This window comes from Saccopteryx bilineata, chromosome 1 (assembly GCF_036850765.1).
Source record: "Saccopteryx bilineata isolate mSacBil1 chromosome 1, mSacBil1_pri_phased_curated, whole genome shotgun sequence".
Classification (NCBI taxonomy): Eukaryota; Metazoa; Chordata; class Mammalia; order Chiroptera; family Emballonuridae; genus Saccopteryx; species Saccopteryx bilineata.
In genome coordinates, this window is record NC_089490.1 from 5,833,474 (window position 1) to 5,854,161 (window position 20,688).

At 56.7% G+C, this 20,688-nt stretch overlaps 1 protein-coding gene across 1 annotated transcript; it reads left to right on the top strand.

Annotated features, from left to right (window-relative positions):
- Nucleotides 1–1,559: 1,559 nt before the first annotated feature.
- Nucleotides 1,560–17,740, top strand: LOC136320960 (tripartite motif-containing protein 26-like). The gene is given in 6 exon segments (XM_066254109.1): nt 1,560–1,692; nt 10,827–11,332; nt 11,523–11,618; nt 13,292–13,313; nt 13,316–13,521; nt 17,714–17,740. Coding segments are annotated over 5 exon segments (792 nt in total). The 5' UTR covers nt 1,560–1,692; nt 10,827–10,891.
- Nucleotides 17,741–20,688: the final 2,948 nt, after the last annotated feature.

Below are 20,688 nucleotides of genomic sequence, written 5' to 3' on the forward strand. Positions count from 1 at the left end.
ACATAGGAGCAAACGAGGTGAGCAGGCATTCCCACGCAGGAAGGCAGAGGGAGAGGCTGGCTTTCCATTACCTCTGTTTATACTTTGGGGCTGGGAAGAACGAGTTTTCCTTAAAGCCAACCAATTAGTTTCCAAATTTCGCTGCTTAGATTGGTTCTTCCCACTAACCAATCAGATCCTTCTAGGTTAGACTGACAGCCCTATAAGGACTACCAGTTTAGCTCCCACTGCGCATGCCCAGCAGAATGTCTCCCTTGATCCTCCCCGCGTGGGAGTAGCTGTTCCTTAGAGATGCTTCCTACGTGGCTGGAGATTGATTCCAAAAGACTGAGGGCCCAGTGGACTCCTGGGATGCGCACATGAGCCTCTGAGTGCTGGCCCGGGGAGCCAGGCCCATGCCCCACACTGTGGAACCTCCGTTTTCCTGTCTGTCGAGTGGGGCTATTAATGTGCGCCTAGTTTAAGGATGTTTTGTGTAATGCCCTTTACTCATCGCGAAACTGGAAAACCTGCCTGTCACCACTTCAGCCACTGAGAGGTGAACTTTCACTTCTCACTGAAACAGGGATTGATCTCTATGGGCGCTTTATTCAGATGACCAGCAATCTGAGGAAGTGGGGTCATGTCCCCAGAGCCGGCTCGAACTCTTATCCCAAAGCAACTTTTTTGTAAGGGGGGAAAGGGGAAGTAAGTGTTTTGGAATTTCCAGGGGGAGTTCATCATCACAGTCCAAGTTAATTGGATCAGTCAGCAGGTCTGTGCACGGAGCACAAAGGCTTTGCTTGCAGACCCCTAGGGCACAAACGTGTATAGATTTCTTGCGGGTCTCCTTCAGTCACACAGTCCCCTTTAGGTACGCAGAGGCGGATTAAGGTCGGTTGAGGCCCCGGGCGCAGAAGAAAATATTGGACCCCTTGCATTAGAAAAAAGCTTCAAGTTGGGACCCAGGGCGCGAGCGCCCGGTGCGCCCGCCGTTACATCCGCCTCTGTAGGTCTGCCAGTTCCCGGAACAAAGCTTTTCCTTGCACTAACCATAAAGCCTATTGACTGTCACGGAGCTAAAATTTTGACCCTTGCGTTCCCTCTATCAATCATAGGCGCTTCCCACTTAGATGATTGCTTGCTAAAAGATCCTCCCTGATCCAGGAAGTAAATTTAGGCCACATGGGAACGGGGAGTCCTACTTTCTGGAGCACCTGCCGCGCCCTGTAGCGCAAAGGGCTCAGCCGCCCTGGTCCAGCCGGGAGCAGGAATGGGGCGGTGCGGAATCCGGCCGCGGAGAGGGGACCTGGCTTCCCAGAGCCCCGCAAGGGAGTCTCGTCATGGCTCAGCATTGGACTCTTCCACCCGGGGACGCACAGCGCCCACCGCACGCACAACTGCGGCCCCTCCCGAACCCGATTTCAGTTTCCTTTTCTCCAGCCTGCGGCCCCAGCCCCACGGGGGCGCGGAGAATTGCCTCGTGATCAGTGACGTGTAGGAGCCCGAGGTTCCCACTGGGAGGCGGAGTTCGGCAGGAGCCAATCCCGGAGCTGGTCGGGGCGAAATCTCAGTGGCGACGGCTGCGAAGGGCGGGGAGGTTACCCGGCGGGGAAGCGCTGCGGTGCTCGGTGCTGGCGGGGGGTCGCTCCCGGGATCTGAGCGCCGTGGGACGCGGAACGCGGGCGACGTCAGCCCCGGAGCTCGGCACCGGTGAGTAGGGGCGTCCGGGGAGAAACGCAGGAAAGCAGCGTCACACGCGCCAGGTCCCCGCGGTCGGGTGCGAGCCAGGGTCCTGCTGCCGACCCCGGCCCGGCTGCGCGTTGGGATCCGAGCGTCCCTCGTTGCCGGCTGCCCGCCCGGCTCCATGCGCCCCTCCGCGCCCGGCAGTGCACCCGGGTTCCGTGCGCCCCTAGTCGCCGGGCGCAGACACCCGTTTTTTCTCGCCGCTTGAGCGGCGGGAAGCGCGTCCACGGCGGCCCGGTAGCTCGGAGCACAGCCGATGTCCAGCCCCTTATTGTAACCGAAGTCATCTTTTCTTTCGTTTCCTATTTTTCTTTAATTTTTTTTCCTATTCTCCTTTTTCTGGTCCGAATAAACCGGTTCAGTCACGGGTACTTGGGACGCATCAGTCTTTTCCTTGCTGATTCTCTTCCTGGTTTCGATTTCGGAGGGAGTGTGGGAAGGTCCTTGTGGAGCAGGTAGGGGCCCGACCGACTTCAAAGTCCCTGTTCTCTGGGTGTCCCCGGTGCTCCCGATGCCCCCGGGCCCCCCAGTGCTCCCGGTGCTCGCGCCGCGGGAGGAGCGGCCTTCCCGGGCAAACGCCGTGTCCAGCGGCCACCCCGGGCCCTGGACCTGTATAGCTAGAGCCGTAATCCCTGCAAGTGTATCCCCAAGTTTAAAAGAGTCTGCTTTTTTAAAAAAAAAACACAAAAAAACCTAGGCTGTGTTTTGTAGCACAGTGTTAGTTGTACAGAAACACTGTGCAGAGAGGAGAGGGTTCCCCTATAACCCGAAACCTTTCCCCCTTTTATCAACAATGTAACATCAGAGGGCACGTTTGTTCTTGGCCAAAGTCCACAACAGTTAAGTGTTCTTTAGTTTTTTTAAAACGTGAGTGCGTTTTCTGTCCCGGGATCCCATTGGGGTACCGTGTCACATTTAACTCCCACGCGGGACCCCTTCGCCCCCTCACACTCCCCGTGTCTGGGCCCTTTCCCAGGCTGCCCTTGTCTTGGATGACCATGACAGTTTTGAGGGTATGATTCTGGTCAGGTGTATTGTAGTCTGTCCCTCTGCTGGAATTTGAATGTTTTCTCCTGAGAAGGCGCTCATGCGTTATTGGGAGGAAGACCCACAGATACATAACCATTTTCATCCTATGCTATCCTGGGAGCTGGGGGGGGGGGGTACAACAGAAGATCAGCATAATTGATGACTTGATGTTGATCTTGATCACTGATCTGGCTGAGATAGCGATTGTCAGGTTTCTCTGTAAAGTTACTCTATTAACCCTCTGGAAAGCCAGTACCCATGGCCACCATCACAGCCACCTGGCTCATGCAGGTTTGCATTTGATTCAGACAGTAATGAAACAGTGGAGGCAAGAACTGGTGGGCCATTACTTTTAATCCTAGTTTGCACTCGGTGAGCGAGAAATACACACAGTGGGAAAACATTTTCCTTTCCATTCAGGGCTCCCAAAGCCACTGACTTATCTGAGTTTCCTAGAATCAAAGGTTTCTACCTCACCAGCCTTATTCACCTCTGTTCCCCATCTTCCTTCTCTCTGCACGAACTGGCTTCTCCCTCAGCACTCCGCCATCTTGGCAGCTTCACCTATGCAAAATAAGGAAGTCTCTGATACAAAGCCACTTATCTGAGGCATGAATGGGATTCCTCATAAGAGTGCACCACCCCACATCATGCAACAGTCAAAGGTGTGGGGAAAAGCTTAGTTTTGAGAAGATCTTAGTATTAGAAGATTTCAGTATTAAAAGGGTGGGAAAAGCTTAGTCTTAAAACTAAGCCTTAGGCTATAAGGACCCTGCCTGCTTACAGCCTGTCCCCCACACCCAATGCATACTATACACGAGCAAACATATACATCATATTTACAAACTTATTTGACCAATACTTCCTGCCACACATACACCCATACTGTGCTCTTTGGAAAATAGTCCCACTGTGTGCAGTCCACACCTAAGGCGTGGAGAATATATTTCCCCCACTTCAGGAAAACTATCATATAGTATTTGGAATTATTTCACGTGGGAAAGTTGTCTTTTCTGCCACTTATTAACTTACTCAAAGGAAGGACCTCCCGGATCCAGGGTCACAACATCTGATTCAGGCCTTGGGGTGTGAGCTGGAGCTGATAAAAGAGCCCCTCCAAGGACAAGGGGTGGGGCCTGGGGGCCTTAGGGGGGGCTGTCCTCCCCTCTCTGTATCCAGCGAGCAGGGGAAGCAGGCCTGCGGGTTGGGTGGTAAGTAAGTAAGGCCACCGTGTAGGGCCCATGCGCCTGCCCTGCAGCTCTGACCGCGGGTAAGACCGGAAGCGGGAGAGTAACGGGCATCAGAGGACTGGCAGCTCCTCTGCAGGACACAGGCCACATCCCCCCAGGTCGAAGGCACCGTCCGTTACTTTTTGTTTTCGTAGGAAAAAAAAATATTTCGCCAAATTGAACACCACTGATTTCAGAGATACTCAGTGTGATGACTGGCGATCTCAAGGTCGATGAAAAGATGGTCACCTCCCTCGCCGATGGCCTAGACCCCTCCTTCCTCCAGGGAGCTAGCGGATAAGAGCAGCTCCATCTCCCTGACCCGGGATGTTTCGTTCCCTGACTCCATTTATGACCTTGAAAGAAAATTAAATCTGACAAGTTGGCATTTTCCTGCCTGACAGCCAGATGGTGAAACATTAGCACAATAACACTGCAGTCCTGACCCCAAAGCTCAGCCGTGTTTGCTGTGTTCTGTTTGTTCTTTTTTTGTTTTGTTTTTAGTATTGATTTTAGAGAGCGGGGGAAGGGAGAGAGAGAGACAGACAGACAGACATGGACTCACGGATGCATTCGTTGGTTGAGTCTGCTACGTGCCCTGACCTGGGGTTGAACCTGTAACCTTGCTGTCTGGGGTCGGCGCTCTGACCCAGAGCCTGGTTGGTCTCAGTAACAGCAGTGACTTCAGGTGACACATTAAATACGCTGGCGGACTTGCCGAACCTTTATTTCTGTTTGTCCTGTTGTACTGGAAAAACTCAGCCCAACGCTTTTAACATTGACCAGTTTCCTGAAGGACATGATACGGTTCAGATGACCAGGAAGATGAAGGGACATAGAGACTGAGATCTGGGGGTGGGGGGGTCCTGAGTCCAGGAGCTCCTGTCCCTGTGGACTGGGGAGTGTCACCCTCCCAGTGAGGATGTGTCCACCCACCTGGAGGCTTCCTCATACGGGCACCATACACGGTCAGTCCATTCTGGCCTGTCCCTCTCGAATGTGGGAGATGGGGCTGAGAATTCCCAGCTCCCCACCCTGGCTGGGGCTTCTGGTGACAGTCACCAGAGTCACCAGAGTCACCTCATTAGAACCAGAGCTGCTCCTGGTGCTCGTCACCACCCCGGGAATGACAGGGTTTCGGGAGCTCTGTGTCAGGAATATATATAGTGTTTTGGTTTATTATTATTTTTTCTATTTCACGCCTCTGAATGGCCTGGGTCATTAATTCCCTCCCACTCCTGTGTCTTCTTGGTGACATGATGACCCAGGAAGGTCAGAAGTCCAGCCGCAGGCTGCACGGCAGAGTGGCTGAGGCTCGGTGGGAGTCTGGGTTTGGGTCCTGCCCCAGAACGCTTCACGTTAGGCTTGGTTAGAATGTAGCTGGGCTGGAAGCCTCCTCACCCCGAATTTCTAGGAGCTGTGGGGAGAGGCCATGGTAGCTGAGAGCGTGTGTGGATCCGTCAGCCTGGCAGGGGGCCGTCCTCAGGTGAGGGCCAGAGAAATGCTGGTATTCTCTACGTTGTTACAGGACCTTCTTTGTCTAGATAAACAGGCTCATTTTTCTGCATTACGGTCCTTGTCTATTTCAGCCTGGTCATCTTCAATAACTTCCTCTGATGTATCAGTAAGGATTCTTTTTCTTTCCTTTTCTGTTTTATTTTTTCTCCAGATGACAGACAAGCTGTGTTGGATGAGCAAAGGGCGTCGTTGGTCCATGTGGTGGAGAAGGTCAGGGGTAGATAGCTTCAGCACAGCCTGATGCAGGGGGTCACATGGTGGGCGTGGTTTCTTCATCTGTGGGGTGGCTTCCTTCTCAAAACAGGCCAGCCCTCTGGTTAGCAAAATGGCTCCAGCAGCTTCTCACCAGGTGACATCAGCTCTTGAGTTGTTCTCTAGAGACCACAAGAGTCTTTCCCTCTGGTGCCCCAGCTGGGGGTCCTGGTGACAGGCTGGGCGGTCATGGGTCATGTTCTCATTCCTGAAGCAGGTGCTGTGGCCTGGGGGCCCGTGAGGCTAAGTGTCCTGCTTCTCTCTCCAGCTGAGGGCGAGCTTTGTCTGCAGCACATGGTCCCCAGACAGGGACTGGAAGAAGGGAAGCTGGCGAACCCCTTTTCCCAAAGATAAACATTACAGCACTTGAGTTGGGTCACAGCCCCTGCGAGGATCCCGTTGGCTGTTACTGGGCTTCTCTCGGTGGTTTCTTTTCCTTTTTTTTTTTAGCATTTTGCACGCGCACACACTCACTCACCGTGGGGTTCTATTTCCATCCACTAGATCAGCAGAAACTTGAGTGCCGACAGTGCCAGGTGTGGGTGCAGCGTGAGTGCTCCTTGCCTGCTGGTGGGGACGTGCGTGGGTACAGCGTACAGACCCGTTAGAAATGACCGTTTGGCCTGAGCTAGTCCAGGGGAGGCTGTCTCTGTCTGCTGTCCGGCAATGTGGCGTGTCAGTCATTGTCCCAAACGGGGAACCATCAGAAATGGCTGCATCAGAAGTCGAACTCTGTTGTCAGCAAGCAATGACAATGAACACCCCCCCCCCAAAATCGGCTCACAGTCGCGTGACTGAGTCTCACAGACGTGATGTTGGCAGTCTCCTCCCCTCTCCCCAAAGGCAGTAGGATTCCCTGACGCCTCTGGAGCTCAAAACCAGGAGGAGAAGGAGCCCTCTGCAGACGGAGGTGTGAAACGGAAGGAGAGGGAGAGCAGTTTTCACCGCTGGCTGCCGTGGGCACCGGATCAGCCCTGTGCACGTCTCCTGGTTCTGTCTGGTTCCTGGAACCCAGCCTGGGGTTCCGCGGTGGGTGGTCGCTGCCTGGGCCCTATGGCGAAGTCGCCTTTCTGGAGAGAAGAGCACTGACTGGCTAAGACTGCTCGCAGACCCTGGGGCAGCGTTCCTGGGCTCCTAATGAGTGGGCGTCGCCGCGTCCTCAGCCAGTTTCCCGCGCGTGGGCGGGCACTGCGCTCATCTTTATTGTATGCGGCTTAAGTGTCTGTTTGTTGCCGATAGCTTATTGGTTGCTTGCATAACTGTACTAGCCAATGGGGTGAAGTTGCCACGGCATTCAAATAGTCCCGCCTTCTGGCATGCCACCTCACAAATTGAGGTTAAAGATTGGAGCAATTATTATGCTGTTAAGAAATCTTAACACCAGAAGGGGTCTTTGCAATGGTACAAGACTAGAGGTTCTCCAATTGAAAAATAATGTCATAATAGCTAAGTCTTTGACTGGCTCCTCTAAAGGTGAAATACATGTCATTCCAAGAATTGATTTGGCTCCATCTCAAACAGGGTTGCCGTTTCAATTGAGACGTAGACAATTTCCTGTAAAACTTGCCTTTGCTATGACCATCAATAAGTCTCAGGGCCAAACGCTTAAGCGTGTTGGCATTTTTTTACCTGAGCCTGCATTTGGACACGGTCAACTTTATGTTGCCTGTTCAAGAGTTCGTGAAAGAACGGACGTAAAATTAAAAATAATTGATGGTCCTCTGCAAGGCGAGCTTAAAAATGATGGAAAGATCTATACAAGAAATGTGTACAAAGAGATCTTTGACATGTGAATTAACATTTTATTATTTAAATCACCTTTATTTATTGAGCTAGTGGTGGCTCTTAAGAAATGTACCGCCAGTGGTTTCCTTCATTGCACTCTACTTTAAGCAATTAAGCAAGTAGAAGGGGGAAACCCCATGGGGCAGTAAGCAAAGGGGCGTCCTCGCCACCTGCCCTGGGTAATTCAGTTTGAATTAGCAGACACCTTTGCACAAATCTTTTTAATTACAATTTATAATATCTAGAACAGCGGTCATTTCATATGACCGCCGGGCTATCTAGTTCTGGATAAGGCAGGTGCGGTCTCTGAGGTCTGGGAGAAGCTGGTGTTCAATAGGCTGGGACCTGCCTGGGACAGGCAGCAGCGCGGGGGATCCAGTGTTGGCCCAGGACTCTGAGGACTGAGGTTGAAAACCCCAGGGTCACAGGCTTGTGCGTGGGCTCATAGACATGTCCCTGTGGACCTGGCTTGAGCCCCCTGTCAGGGCACGTATGAGAAAGCGGTCAATGAACAACCAGTAACCTGTCGGATGAATTGTGCCACCTTCTATGTAAAACCCTCCGGGACACTTTATTTATCTGTCAGAGAGAGGGATACAGACAGGAATGGAGAGATGAGAGGCATCAATCATCAGTTTTTCATTGCAACACCTTAGTTGTTCATTGATTACTTTTTCACATGTGCCTTGACGGCAGGCCTTCAGCAGACCAAGTAACCCTTTACTCGCGCCAGCGACCTTGGGTCCAGGCTGGTGACCTCGGGGTCTCGCCTGGGTCCTCTGCATCCTAGTCCGATGCTCTATCCACTGCGCCACAGCCTGGTCAGGCTATTTTTTTTTTAATTTTTTTATTTTAATTGAGAAGTAGGGAGATACAGAGACAGACACCCACATGTGCCCCAACTGGATTTACCTGGCAATTCCTATCTGGGGCTAATGCTTTACCCACTTGGGGCCAATGCTCTCAACTGAGCTATTTTTAGCACCTGAGGCAGAGGTTCCACAAAGCCATCCTCAGCGCCCAGAGCCAATGCACTCAAATCGATCAAGCCATGGGCTGTAGGAGGGGGAGAGAGAGATAGAGAGAAGGGAGAGGGGAGAGAAGCAGATGGTTGCTTCTCCTGTGTGCCCTGACTGGGAATCGAACCCAGGACGTCCACACACCAGGTCGTCGTTCTGCCACTGACCAGGGGCCTCAGTGACACTTGAAAGCCTGGTCCCATCTGCCTCCCTGGTGGCTGCAGCCTCTATGCCCCTTTGAGCACAGTGCGGACTGCCACTGGTCAGAGTGAGCCTCGGCCTGGTCCTGGGGGTTTGCACGGCCGCACTGAGCTTCAGAGCACCACTGACGTTCTGCCCTTTGGGGGGGGGGGCGGGGGGGGAATAGAACAGTGACCCCTGTGGGCCTCAGCAATGCTCTGTCCACAGAACTGGCGTCTCCTGAGACTGCCTGGTGGCCGGCCGGTAACCACAGCACAGCCATGATGGTGAAGTCTGGGGGGTCCAGGCCATTGGTGTGGTCGTGTCCGCAGGGGTGTGGCCACCTCTCCAGTGTCCAGGCCCAGATCACTCTCTTGTTGCCTGAGTTCTGTCCTCACTGGGTTTGTGAGATGCACCTCACAGAAGTTCACTTCTAGGAGAAATTGCTTATTTTATTTGATTTCTGTTTAAATGTATTGATTGATTTTTAGAGAGCGAGAGGGGGAAGGAAGGGAGAGAGGGAAACAGACTTGTTGTTCCACTTATTCATGCATTCACGGGTGGGTTCTCGTAGGTGTCCTGACCCGGGATCAAACTGGAAACCTTGGCCCATGGGGATGACGCCCTAACCAGCTGAGCTCCCGGCCAGGGTCTCATTGTGTCTTAAAGCCACGGTGCTCTGACTCCATCCCAGCGTCCAGTGGACTCTGTTTGCAGCTGCAGGGTCCCTTCCATTTGTGCGGTTCTTTCACTACATAGTATCACTTGTGAGATCCTCAGGAAGGAGACATTGTTCTGTTCCTGCTTTGTTTTTCCTCTGGGTCTCAGCGGGTGGGGTCATTTCTAGCTCATTGCCGTCACTGGGGTGGAAGAAACGAAGGCGCTGAGCTGTTGCGCGGGGCCCTGCCGGGCTCAGTCTGTCCAGTGCTGACTTACCGTGTCTGCGTGGCTCCGCGCCAGCCTCGCGGTGGCCTGCGTGCCGGCCTGGCCCCGCCCCTCGAGGACCCCGTGTCACCGTGGCTGGTTCTCCCTCGCTTCCTCTCTCGCTGCGACTTGAGATCAATGCCCTTGCGTCTGGTGCTTTGAACGCTCCTGGGTGCGGGGGCCCCGGTTACTGGGTGTGGGGTCCCCGGGTCCTGGGTTCTCTCCGAGATTCCTTTCTGTGTCCCGTGCTGACGCTCGGTAAGTTCAACCTAATTCTTTTACTCAGCCCACTCAGGAAACCCTGCGGGTGCCCCTCCCCGTTTCATGGATGGATAAACTAAGGCCCAGGGTGCTTCCAAGAGTTCTGCACTGTCGCCCAGAATCAGGAGCGGGAGGCGGGTGTTGTCCGCGCAGGAAGTGGGCGGGGCTGCAAAGGCGGAGGGACCCCAGTCCTCTCTGCTCAGCTCCTGTGCTTCCTCCGGGGTCAAGCCCTCAGCACATGGCCATCATGGCGGCTGAGCATCTGTCCTGTCCCCACGGGGAGCTCAGTGAGGCCAGCAGGGCAGCCAGGCCCGCCGCAGGGGGAGTCCCAGCTGGGAGAGACCCCGGTGTGGCCGGCTTGTGCTCTGCCCACAGGCGGTCCAGTGAACGTGAACCAAACCCACACCACAGCGCAGCCCGTCTGTGAAGGTTTATACAGGGCTCACCCTGTCGCTGCGTCTTGGTCAAGAACCCCCATGCTCTTAGTCTCTGCAACTCCGGAGGAGCAAACAGAAGGGGTCTCCTGACTGTCGGGGGTGGGGCTCGTGGGAAGCAGCAGAGCTGTAGGATGTGTGCTCACGAGGACAGTGTCCCGGCAGGGAGCCCCGGGTGTCTTGTTCTAGTAGCCGGTGCGTCAGCTGATGGAAGGAGTGCTTCCCCGGCCCCACGGCTCGGGCTCGGGAGCTCTGCTCGCCGCTCTGCCAAGCTCCCCTCTCTGGGCCTGAGTCCTTGCCTGTCAAGGGAGAGGTTGGGCTGGATGGTCAGTGGGTGCTCTCGCTCTGCTCTTCTGTGAGCCTGGCTGTCACCCCGTGTGCCTCTGGGTGGCCGGGGCTGGCGGCCCCACCTGAGGCTGTCACCTCTGCCCTCTGCCGGTGCGCTCTTGACTCCGTGTCTGGTCTCCAAGGAGCAGAGGCCCCCCCACCAGTGAGCAGACGCCCCTGACCTCAGGACTAAGGACGCCATGGCCACATGGCCACGTCGGCACCACTGCGCAGCCTGGGGGAGGAGGTGACCTGCTCCATCTGCCTCGATCACCTGCGGGACCCCGTGACCGTCGACTGCGGCCACGTCTTCTGCCGCTGCTGCGCGGCCGACGTCCCCCCCGTCGCCGCAGGCTGCCCCCTCTGTCCCCTCTGCAAGAAGCCTTTTCAGAAGGAGAACGTCCGCCCCGTGTGGCAGCTGGCCAGCCTGGTGGAGAGCATCCAGCGGCTGAAGGTGGACAGGGGCGGGACACCGGAGCGGGCGGCCCGGGAGGAGCAGCGTGGCGTGCGGCTGTGCCCGCGGCACCGGGAGAAGCTGCACTATTACTGCGAGGAGGACGGGCAGCTGCTCTGCGTGCTCTGCAGGGAGTCCCGGGAGCACAAGTCCCATGAGGCCGTCCTGCTGGAGAAGGCCGCGCAGCCCCACAGGGTAAGCCCTCCAGCCCACCCCGGACGGTGCCAGCCGCGCCCTCCTCTGCGCCCACCTGGATGGTGGAGGACAGGCCCGGCCGAGGACCCGCTGAAGGCTTCTTGCTGGCCAGGGACTCCTCGGCCTGAGTCCACCTGCTGCTGCCCTAGCCCAGGGCATCCACCTGTCCCCACTGCTTGTCTTTCTACAGGAAAAAATTCTGAACCACCTGAGTGCTCTAAGGAGAGACAGAGACAAAGTTCAGGGCTGTCGGGCGAAGGGAGCAGCTGAGGCCACCGCCGCGCTGGTAAGTGAGGCTGCGGAGGGGACGCCTGAGGCCGTGGGCCTCGCAGCTGGAGCTCCTGAGCTTGGGAGGAGCAGTGGGCAGGCCTGCGCTGGCCCCCCGGGCTCTGGGCGCTGGCCCGTGTCCTGGTCTGAGCAGGGAGTGGGTTTCCTAGGCGTCACCTGATGCAGCTGCCCCGGTTCTGAAAGAGGATCCAGGGTGTGGGGCTCTGAGGGGGCCCTGGCTGCGCCCTTCCTGTCACAGAGGGGGGCAAGAAGTGATTCCTGGGGTGCAGGAGCTGCGGAGGCAGGGAGGGGTGGGCAGAGGAGGCGCATGGCCAGGCCCCCCCCCCAGAGCTGCTGGTCGCGGGGACAGGTGTCCCCGTGTGCTTCCGGAAATGCAGGGGAGCGGGTTCCTGTCCTCTGTGGGGAGTGGGTGTTGCGGGGCGTTGGGGTCAGGCCCCCCCATGGGCAGTTGGGCCCCGGGAGAGGGAGAGAGTTCAAGGAGCACCTCCAGGCTTCAGTGTGTGGACACCACCAGCCCAATGTCCAGCAGGGCACCGAGGACACTGACCAGATCCCCAGCCTAGAGTTTTCAGTCAAATTCCCAGGCAGGGGAGGTCACAGTCTCGCTGAGGGCACAGGACAGGCCTGCGTGGCCGGGTGGGTTCACACAGACACTTTATACCAGTAGTGCTGTACTGAAGAGACGGTCAGGCCTGGATGAGACGACCCAAGAAAGCTGCTAGAAGAGGTGACATGCAGAGATCGGTGTCAGGAGGGGAGAGTGTTGGCTTACAGAGTTCCTCAAAGGGCCCGGGACACACTGGTGTCCCCAGAACAGCTAATGGGCCGACCCGTCAGAGTCAGGGTTCCAGTCCTGTGATGGCTGAGTGAACTGGACTGGTTCACTGACTCTGCTTTTTTTTTTTTTAAATACATGATTTTTGTGTGTGTGTATTCTTTTGAAGTTAGAAGTGAGGCAGCAGTCAGACTCCCACATGCGCCCGACCGGGATCCACCCGGCATGGCCACCTAGAGGGGATGCTCTGTCCATCTGGGGCGTTGCTTTGTTGCAACCAGAGCCATTCTAGCGCCTGAGGCAGAGGTCACAGAGCCATCCTCAGTGCCCGGGCCATCTTTGCTCCAGTGGAGCCTTAGCTGCAGGAGGGGAAGAGAGAGACAGAGAGGAAGGAGAGGGGGAGGGGTGGAGAAGCAGATGGGCGCTCCTCCTGTGTGCCCTGCCTGGGAATTGTTTTTTTTTTCCATCTTTCTGAAGCTGGAAACAGGGAGAGACAGTCTGCCTGGGAATTGAACCCAGGACTTCCACACACCAGGCTGACGGTCTACCACTGAGCCCACCAGCCAGGGCCTCCCCGACTCTTCTTTGAGGAGAAGAGGTTGGCCCAGGCATGCTGGAAAGCCCCTTTACCCTCCGCCCCCCTCCCCAGCCGGAACACTAGAATTCATGAGTGGCGGCCGCTAGGGCGGAAGGATCCGTCGGGAGCACCGCTCACACCAGATCCTGGGGGGTTCCAGCCCCGGGCGGAAGGATCCTTCTGGAGCGCCGCTCACACCAGATCCCAGGGGGTTCCAGCCCCGGGCGGAAGGATCCTTCTGGAGCGCCGCTCACACCAGATCCCAGGGGTTTCCAGCCCCCGGCGGCAGCATCACCCCTCTCCCTTCTCGCCCTTGCAGAGGAAGCTCCAGGAGGAGAGGCAGCCATCGTGGCCGAGTTCGAGCAGGGCCACCAGTTCCTGCGGGAGCGGGAGCAGCGGCTGCTGGACCAGCTGACCAGGCTGGAGCAGGAGTTGGCGGAGGGCAGGGAGGAGGACCAGGCCCGGGGCGGCAGGGAGCTCGCCCGGCTGACGCTCCTCATCTCCGAGCTGGAGGGCAGAGCACAGCAGCCGGCTGCCGAGCTCATGCAGGTGAGACCTCTTCCCCCGGTGGGCAGGGAACCTGGGCACCAGGGCGTAGGTCCCCTGGGGAGCCACTCCCGCTGGGGACCTCGGTTTCCTCCTCTGAAACAATGGGGCTGATCATCCTGCCCCCAAGCTCCTGTCCCAGTGGTGACTTGGACATCAGATGAGATGACTGGGCTGCTGACACTTCAATAAAGAAACGTTCTGCCTGACCAGGCGGTGGCCCGGTGGACAGAGCATCGACCTGGGGAGCTGAGGTCCCAGGTTCAAACCCCGAGGTCCCTGGCTTGAGTGAGGGCTCATCCAGTTTGAGTGTGGGATCATAGACATGACCCTGAGTTTATTGTCTTGAGCCCAAAGGTCTCTGACTTGAGCCCAAGGTCGCTGGCTTGAGCAAGGGGTGACTCGCTCTGCTGTAGCCCCCTGGTCAAGGCACATATGAGAAAGCAATCAATGAACAACTAAGGTGCCACCAAGAAGAGTTGATGCTTCTCATCTCTCCCTTCCTGTCTCTCCTCCCCCCTCTCTTGCTAACAACAACAACAACAAAGTAGTTTTTCTACAAAAAATGTTTAAGGATATGAGAGTGGAAGGGAGAGTTACTAGTATTTTCAGGACTGTCTTCCTCCCTGGTCCCGACCATCACGAGCCTGCCTCCTGACCAGGCTCCGGCAGAGAGCCGTCCGTGGACGCTGTCCGTGGTCCTGGGGGTGAAGTTGCTCTAGAGGTGGGGGTGGCCTAGGGGGGGATCCCCGAGGGTCAGGGTGGGTGAGGCCGTCTCTGGGAGGAGGGAATGTCTCGGACCGGAGAACAGGTTGCTAAGTTGCAATGCAGCACAGCTCTGCCCTGCAGAGCCCTCCCCCCAGAGAAGTCCCCCCCCCCCAGCTGAGAAGGGCTCGCAGCCCATGGAGTGGAGGGGCGTGCTCAGTCTTCCTGCTCTCGGGGGGGGGGGGGCAGGGGAAGGCCCACAGATGGTCTCCCCACCTGCAGGGTGTGGGGGGCTGGGCCTGCCTGTCAGCAGCAGAAACACTGCCCCAGGCCCGTGGCAGAGCACAGACCTCACAGACAGGTGGCACCCGGGACGTGGCAGGACGCAGACCTCACAGACAGGTGGCACCCGGGACGTGACAGGGCACAGACCTCACAGACAGGTGGCACCCGGGACGTGACAGGGCACAGACCTCACAGACAGGTGGCACCCGGGACGTGACAGGGCACAGACCTCACAGACAGGTGGCACCCGGGACGTGACAGGGCACAGACCTCAGACAGGTGGCACCCGGGACGTGACAGGGCACAGACCTCACAGACAGGTGGCACCCGGGACGTGACAGGGCACAGACCTCACAGACAGGTGGCTCCCGGGACGTGACAGGACACAGACCTCACAGACAGGTGGCACCCGGGACGTGACAGGGCACAGACCTCACAGACAGGTGGCACCCGGGACGTGACAGGGCACAGACCTCAGACAGGTGGCACCCGGGACGTGACAGGGCACAGACCTCACAGACAGGTGGCACCCGGGACGTGACAGGGCACAGACCTCACAGACAGGTGGCACCTGGGACGTGACAGGGCACAGACCTCACAGACAGGTGGCACCCGGGACGTGACAGGGCACAGACCTCACAGACAGGTGGCTCCAGCCTGTGCTCTGTCCCTGTGACTGGGAGTCAGGACTCAGGACTAGCAGGGATTTTTAGAACCCCCCCCCCAGTGCAGCCCCCGTGCTGATGGACTCGCTGAGGGCCAGAGAGGGGAGGGGGCTGTCCCAGGCCGTGGGGGGGGGGGTCAGGTGTCCGTCAGAGCCCCGCCCCCGCTGTCCTCACCCCCAGGGCTCTCTCTGCTGCGTCCTTTGCTCTCGTTGTGTCCAGTGTGTGTCTCTGGCTCCGTCCAGCCTCCAGGTGTCATTCTGTTCCCTGAACGTCTCTCCAGGTTCTGACGGGGCCACTTGCTGCCGCCCCTCCTCCTCGTCTACCATGTTTGCCAGAGCAGGGGGACATGGCGTGGTGTGGGCGGAGCAGACGTGCAGGTGTGTGCGCCCCGAGGGGAGCCTCTCACCGCTTCACCCCAAGGAGCTCCGTGGCTGGTAGAGGCCCAGCCGTCTGTGCCTTAAGACGGAAGACGGACGTCCCTGGGGGCGGGTGGGGGGAAAGGGAGGGCTGAGTGTCGCCTTAGAAACCAGCACAGGAAATGTTGTAGCGGTGGGTTCTGTCCGTGTGGGTTCCGGTTCTGCTGCAGAGGAACCGGACCACCAGCTCCTTCACTGTCAGTAATGTTTTCCCGGAGGTGAGTGGACTGTCCCTGGACAGGAAGAATGAGGTCCTAATGAGATAGGGGCTCGATCTACAATCGGGTAGCGAACTCCAGCGAGAGGGGAGCAGCAGGACAAGAGATGTCATCACGGACGTTTAGACAAAGGGCGGGGAAAGGAAAGGGAGCTCTTCGGCATGGGGATTTCACGACGGTGTTAAAGAGGACAGAGATACGAGCGGCCATAAGAGACACGGCCATCTTCCAGGCCAGCCCTGGATGGACAGACAGAACTTGCCGATTGGGCGCTGCTCACTCGTCTGCCTCTCCGTCTGTTGGTCATCGTCCTTGCCCCTGAAAAGCCCCTTCCTGACTGCTCCTGGGCAGTCCCCAGCCGTGTGCCCACTGGACAGCAGCCCCAGGAGTGTGGCCGCAGGTGGCCTGGGACTGCCCAGGCTCCCCTCTGTGTCCTGTGAGAGAAGGGTCCCTGCATCCAGCTTCGGGCCACTCGCCACCTTCATCCCATAGAGGGCTCAGCGTCCGTGGGTCGGCCCTTGTACAGCGCCCGTCTCTGCAGACTCCACGCTCTGCCTCGGCTGTTACCCGTCCTCAAGCGGCTGCGGCTGGCTTGTGTTGAGGGGACAGATCAGAACGATTTGCCAGAAACTCCCCCGTCTCTGGGCAGTGGCTTCCTGGCCGAGTGGGTGTGGCTCTGAGCTCTGAACTGCCCACTGCAGGGCCCCCTCTTTCCGAGACTTTTGGGGACTGTCACAGCAGCCACCGTCAGCAGATTCCATTTGGTTCCCAAGCACTCGCGTGATCCTGTAACGGTGTGTGTGTTACATGGAGAGCTTGCTGTCAGCTTCCCCTGCACGAGGTCGGCTCTATGAGGTTGTTTGCACAGCACTGTTTTGTTTTGCTTGCTTGTTTGTTTTACTGCTGTGCCCCAGGCTTCTAGAGTGGAGCCGGGCATGTAGGAAGCACTTAATTAATATTTGTGAGTGAGCGAAAGGAAGGCAGAATGTAATGCTGACGTCACGGAGGCTCTAGACTCACAGAAGGAAATAACCAGCATCCCACAGGGACCCTTCCTGGGCCACCCTGTCCCCACACAGACATGACAGCACCGTCCTTCCTCCAGCTGGGGCCACAGTGCCCTTGACCGTCCACAGCTGTGCGGGCGGGTCTGTGTGGACACGTGTGGCTCTCTGTCTCGGCCGCTGCGGCTGCAGGCTGTTCTCACTGTCAGCTGGCCCCCAGCACGGCCTCCAGACGGGCCGTGTTCACGGGCGTCCCTCAGCCCGGCTCTCAAGGACCATCACCATGTCCAGAATTCAGCCAAGAGAAGAGAGGGAGGAGCAGATGGCAATTTCCTTTCTTTTTTAAAGGACATGACCCCCAAATTGTTGTCATTGCCTCCTCCTATGTCCTGTTGACCAGCTTGGTCTCGTGTCCAGACCCCGGTTACCAGGGAACCTGGGGAGTGCAATTTCTTGCTGGGTCCTGTTATTAAAAGGGAGAAGGGGACCCTGGACATGGGAAGATGTGTAGTCACAGCCACATGGAAGCGGAGGTGTGTGGCACCCCCACCTGAAACCCGTGGGTGGTTACTGCTGTGCACGGAACACCATGTAAATCCCACCCACGCCCTTCCGCCCACTGCCACCTGGCCTGCCGCCTTTGCCGAGGGCTCTCCACCTGCCCGTCCTCTCCCTGGCCTGCACACTGTCCTCCACACCTGAGCCCACGGGCCACCCCCTCAGACCCGCTGGCCCCGCCCTCTCTGTCCCCACCGGCCCTGTCTGCTCTGTCACTGCTGTGTCTGCTGTTTTATCCACGAGAACGCCGCTGCGTAAGGAAGGGGCTGCGTCCCCTCTCTAGAGCGGTGTTGCTGCAGGGCGTGAGGTCTGACTCACACTGACCCTGTGCTTTCTCCCTCCAGGACGGCAGAGACTTCCTGAACAGGTGAGAGCGTCCTCCCTGGAGTCTGCCTCACCCCCCACCCCATGTCCTCCCCGTTCCCTGACCACGTCCATTTGAATGAAGGGAGTGAAAGGTGCCCACAGCCCTCAGTCCCCCCGGGGAAGGTGCCCACAAATCACAGTCCCCCCCGGGAAAGGTGCCCACAGCCCTCAGTTCTCCCCCAGGAAGCAAGAACACATCCTTGAACCAGGACTTGCTGTCCACTGGAACAAGTCCCCTGTGGGGTCCCAGCTCCGTGGCCCTGTGTTATGGGGCACAATCACCCTTTTCCCTCCCTCTTCTGGCTTGTCGTGAGGGTTGAGGGAAACATGGAGACAGGGAAGCCATGTCTGTCATCGTCTCAGGGATCTTCGGAAGAAGTTCTGGATGGAGAAACCCAGTGCCCACGTGACTAAGAGGAGGACGGGAGAATTCTCAGAGAAGCTTCTGTGTCTTTTTTGTTTTCATTCCTTTAATAAATACTTACTGAGCACTAACCACATGTCAGCCCCTGTGCTAGGTGCTAGAGACAGTGATGAACATGATCGCATTATGCCCCGTGGAACTTAACGTCCTCAGTGGATGCTGTGAGACTCATGAAAAAAAGACTTTTGCAAACTTCAGAGAACTGATACCATTAGGAAGTGCTGCCCCCCCTCAGTGTTCCCCAACTTGGTTAATGGCATCACCCTCCAACCACTGTCCAGCTATAAACTTAAGAATTGCTCTCAGCTCCTCCCTCTCCTCACCTGCCCCCAGTTCTAATCTACCACCAGCCTCTTCTGACTCCCCTTTAGTCCTTTCAGTGGTGAGTGTTTTTTTTTTTTAATGAAATTAATAATTAGTTCCAGTTCTATTAACCTAAAATCATGTTTGTTTGATAACCAATCTATGGAAACAAGAAGAACATACATTTGCCTTTTTCAATGTTGCCTGACACATTTTTACAATAAACCGGTTGCATTCTGGAGGGTCAGGAGGCCCGAGGACGTCCGTGAACGTTCGTGCTGCTCAGAGGTTAGAAAAGTCTGACGCGTATCACTTCTCACCTTCTGTTCCATGCTCCTACACCGGGCACTTTGCTGCTACTTGAATAATCACAAGTGTCCGTATAATAATGACAACGGCAAGCCTTTGCTGATCACTTACCGTAGAATGGGCGTGTGTTAACAGTTTTGCATGCATAACATAATTTAACCCAATAAACGAGATACCAGCACCCCTATTTCCAGGGGGGGAGTCTGGGGTGCAGAGTGAGCTCCCGAGGTGCACACCGCTAGTGAGACAGCTCAGCACACCCCCCCATCCCTGAGACTCCACCCCCGTCTGCTCCTGGATCCCTGCCCAGTCCCTGCCTGGTCCGTCTGCACTGCCTTCCTGCTGCTGCTGGAGTGTCCTTCCAACGTGCAAGCTCACCTGTCTCTCCTGCTTTGAGACAGCCGGCGGTTCCTCACCGTGTCCAGGTCAGGGTCTAACAGCGACAGGCCAGTCCTGTGTCACCCTCTGCTGTCCTGCCACTCACACAGCTCCCAGACTCCGCGCTGACTCACCTCACATCTGCTCCTCCTGCTGCCTCCTCTGTCCTCACTGCCCGACGGGAAGCTTCTCCTCCTCAGCCTTGGCTCCAAGTACACACTCAGGTTTCAGCACTGACTGATGTGTTTCCACCCTTCTGCCCTCCCTCTCCTCCTCTTCTCTCTCTCTCTCTCTCTCTCTCTCACACACACACACACACACACACACAAACTCTAAACAAAACTACATACTTCCAACCCTGAGTCCCTGGGGGGTTGCTCTCAGCACAGTATCAAGTCAGTAAGTGCCTGAGAGGCATGTGGTGGTGGTCACTCTTCGCAGCGCCATCCCAGTAAGCAGATAAGACCCTTTTCCCCAGAGGATGCTGAAAAGGGCAGAAGCTCCTGTCCTCAGGCCAACTCACGGAGTTAGACTGCTTCCGGCAGCTACTACAACTGAGACTGGTCCTACCTCGTCTGCCGGAAGCCTCTCTCCAAGACTTATTTCAAAGCGTTTTTAATTGATTTTAGGGGGGGAGGTGGCACAAGAAGTGTCAAGTCACAGTTGCTTCAGTTAGTTGTTCACTGCTTGCTGGTTGTCACATGTGCCTTGACCCTGCAAGCCCAGGGTTTCAAACCGGCAACCCCAGCCTCCAGGTTGATGCCTTATCCACTGCGCCCCCACAGGCCAACCCTCTGTCAGCCTCTTGAAAGCCCATCCAATCACCTCTAAAATTGCAGAAACTCCACTAGCTCCAGACCAGAAGACCACAGGAGCACTGGCCTCTGATGGGAGAGGAAGTGAAGTGATGCCCTCCTCTGCCATCCTGCAGGGGCAGAGCGTTCCCCATGCAGACGGGAGAGAACAGTGACTAATTACCATGAACAACGGGGGGTCCTGACTAAGAGTCCTCCAAGGAAGAAGCCAGAGACAGCAAACTGACCCTGCTCTCCATCCCAGAGCTTCAGCTGGAGTCCAGGCCACAAACATGACTGCATCCGCTTCTCTCTGGGCTCTGGGCTCCCCGCCCCCCTCCTCCCCTCTCCACCATTCTGTTCTCCAAAAAGCAGGCAGATGGTGTTTTTAAAACTATCACCAGTGATTAGAACACACTCCTGGATAACACCCTCCAACAGCTCCACGTCCACTTGAAATAAAATCAAAACTCTACCAGGAAGTTCAAGGTCCTCTCCCCGCCCCCTTATTTCACACCACTCTCCACTTTAATCACTACATGCCAGAAACATCTGTTTCTTAAAACAAGCCCCCCTCTGGCCTTTTCCTGTGCTAGCCCAAGGTCCCTCTCCCCTGGGATTTTACAGAGTTGGTTTCTTCTCAAGGAATAAACTTACCTTTCCGCCTGACCAGGTGGTGGCGCAGTGAATAGAGCGTCAGACTGGGATGTGGAAGGACCCAGGTTCGAGACCCCGAGGTTGCCAG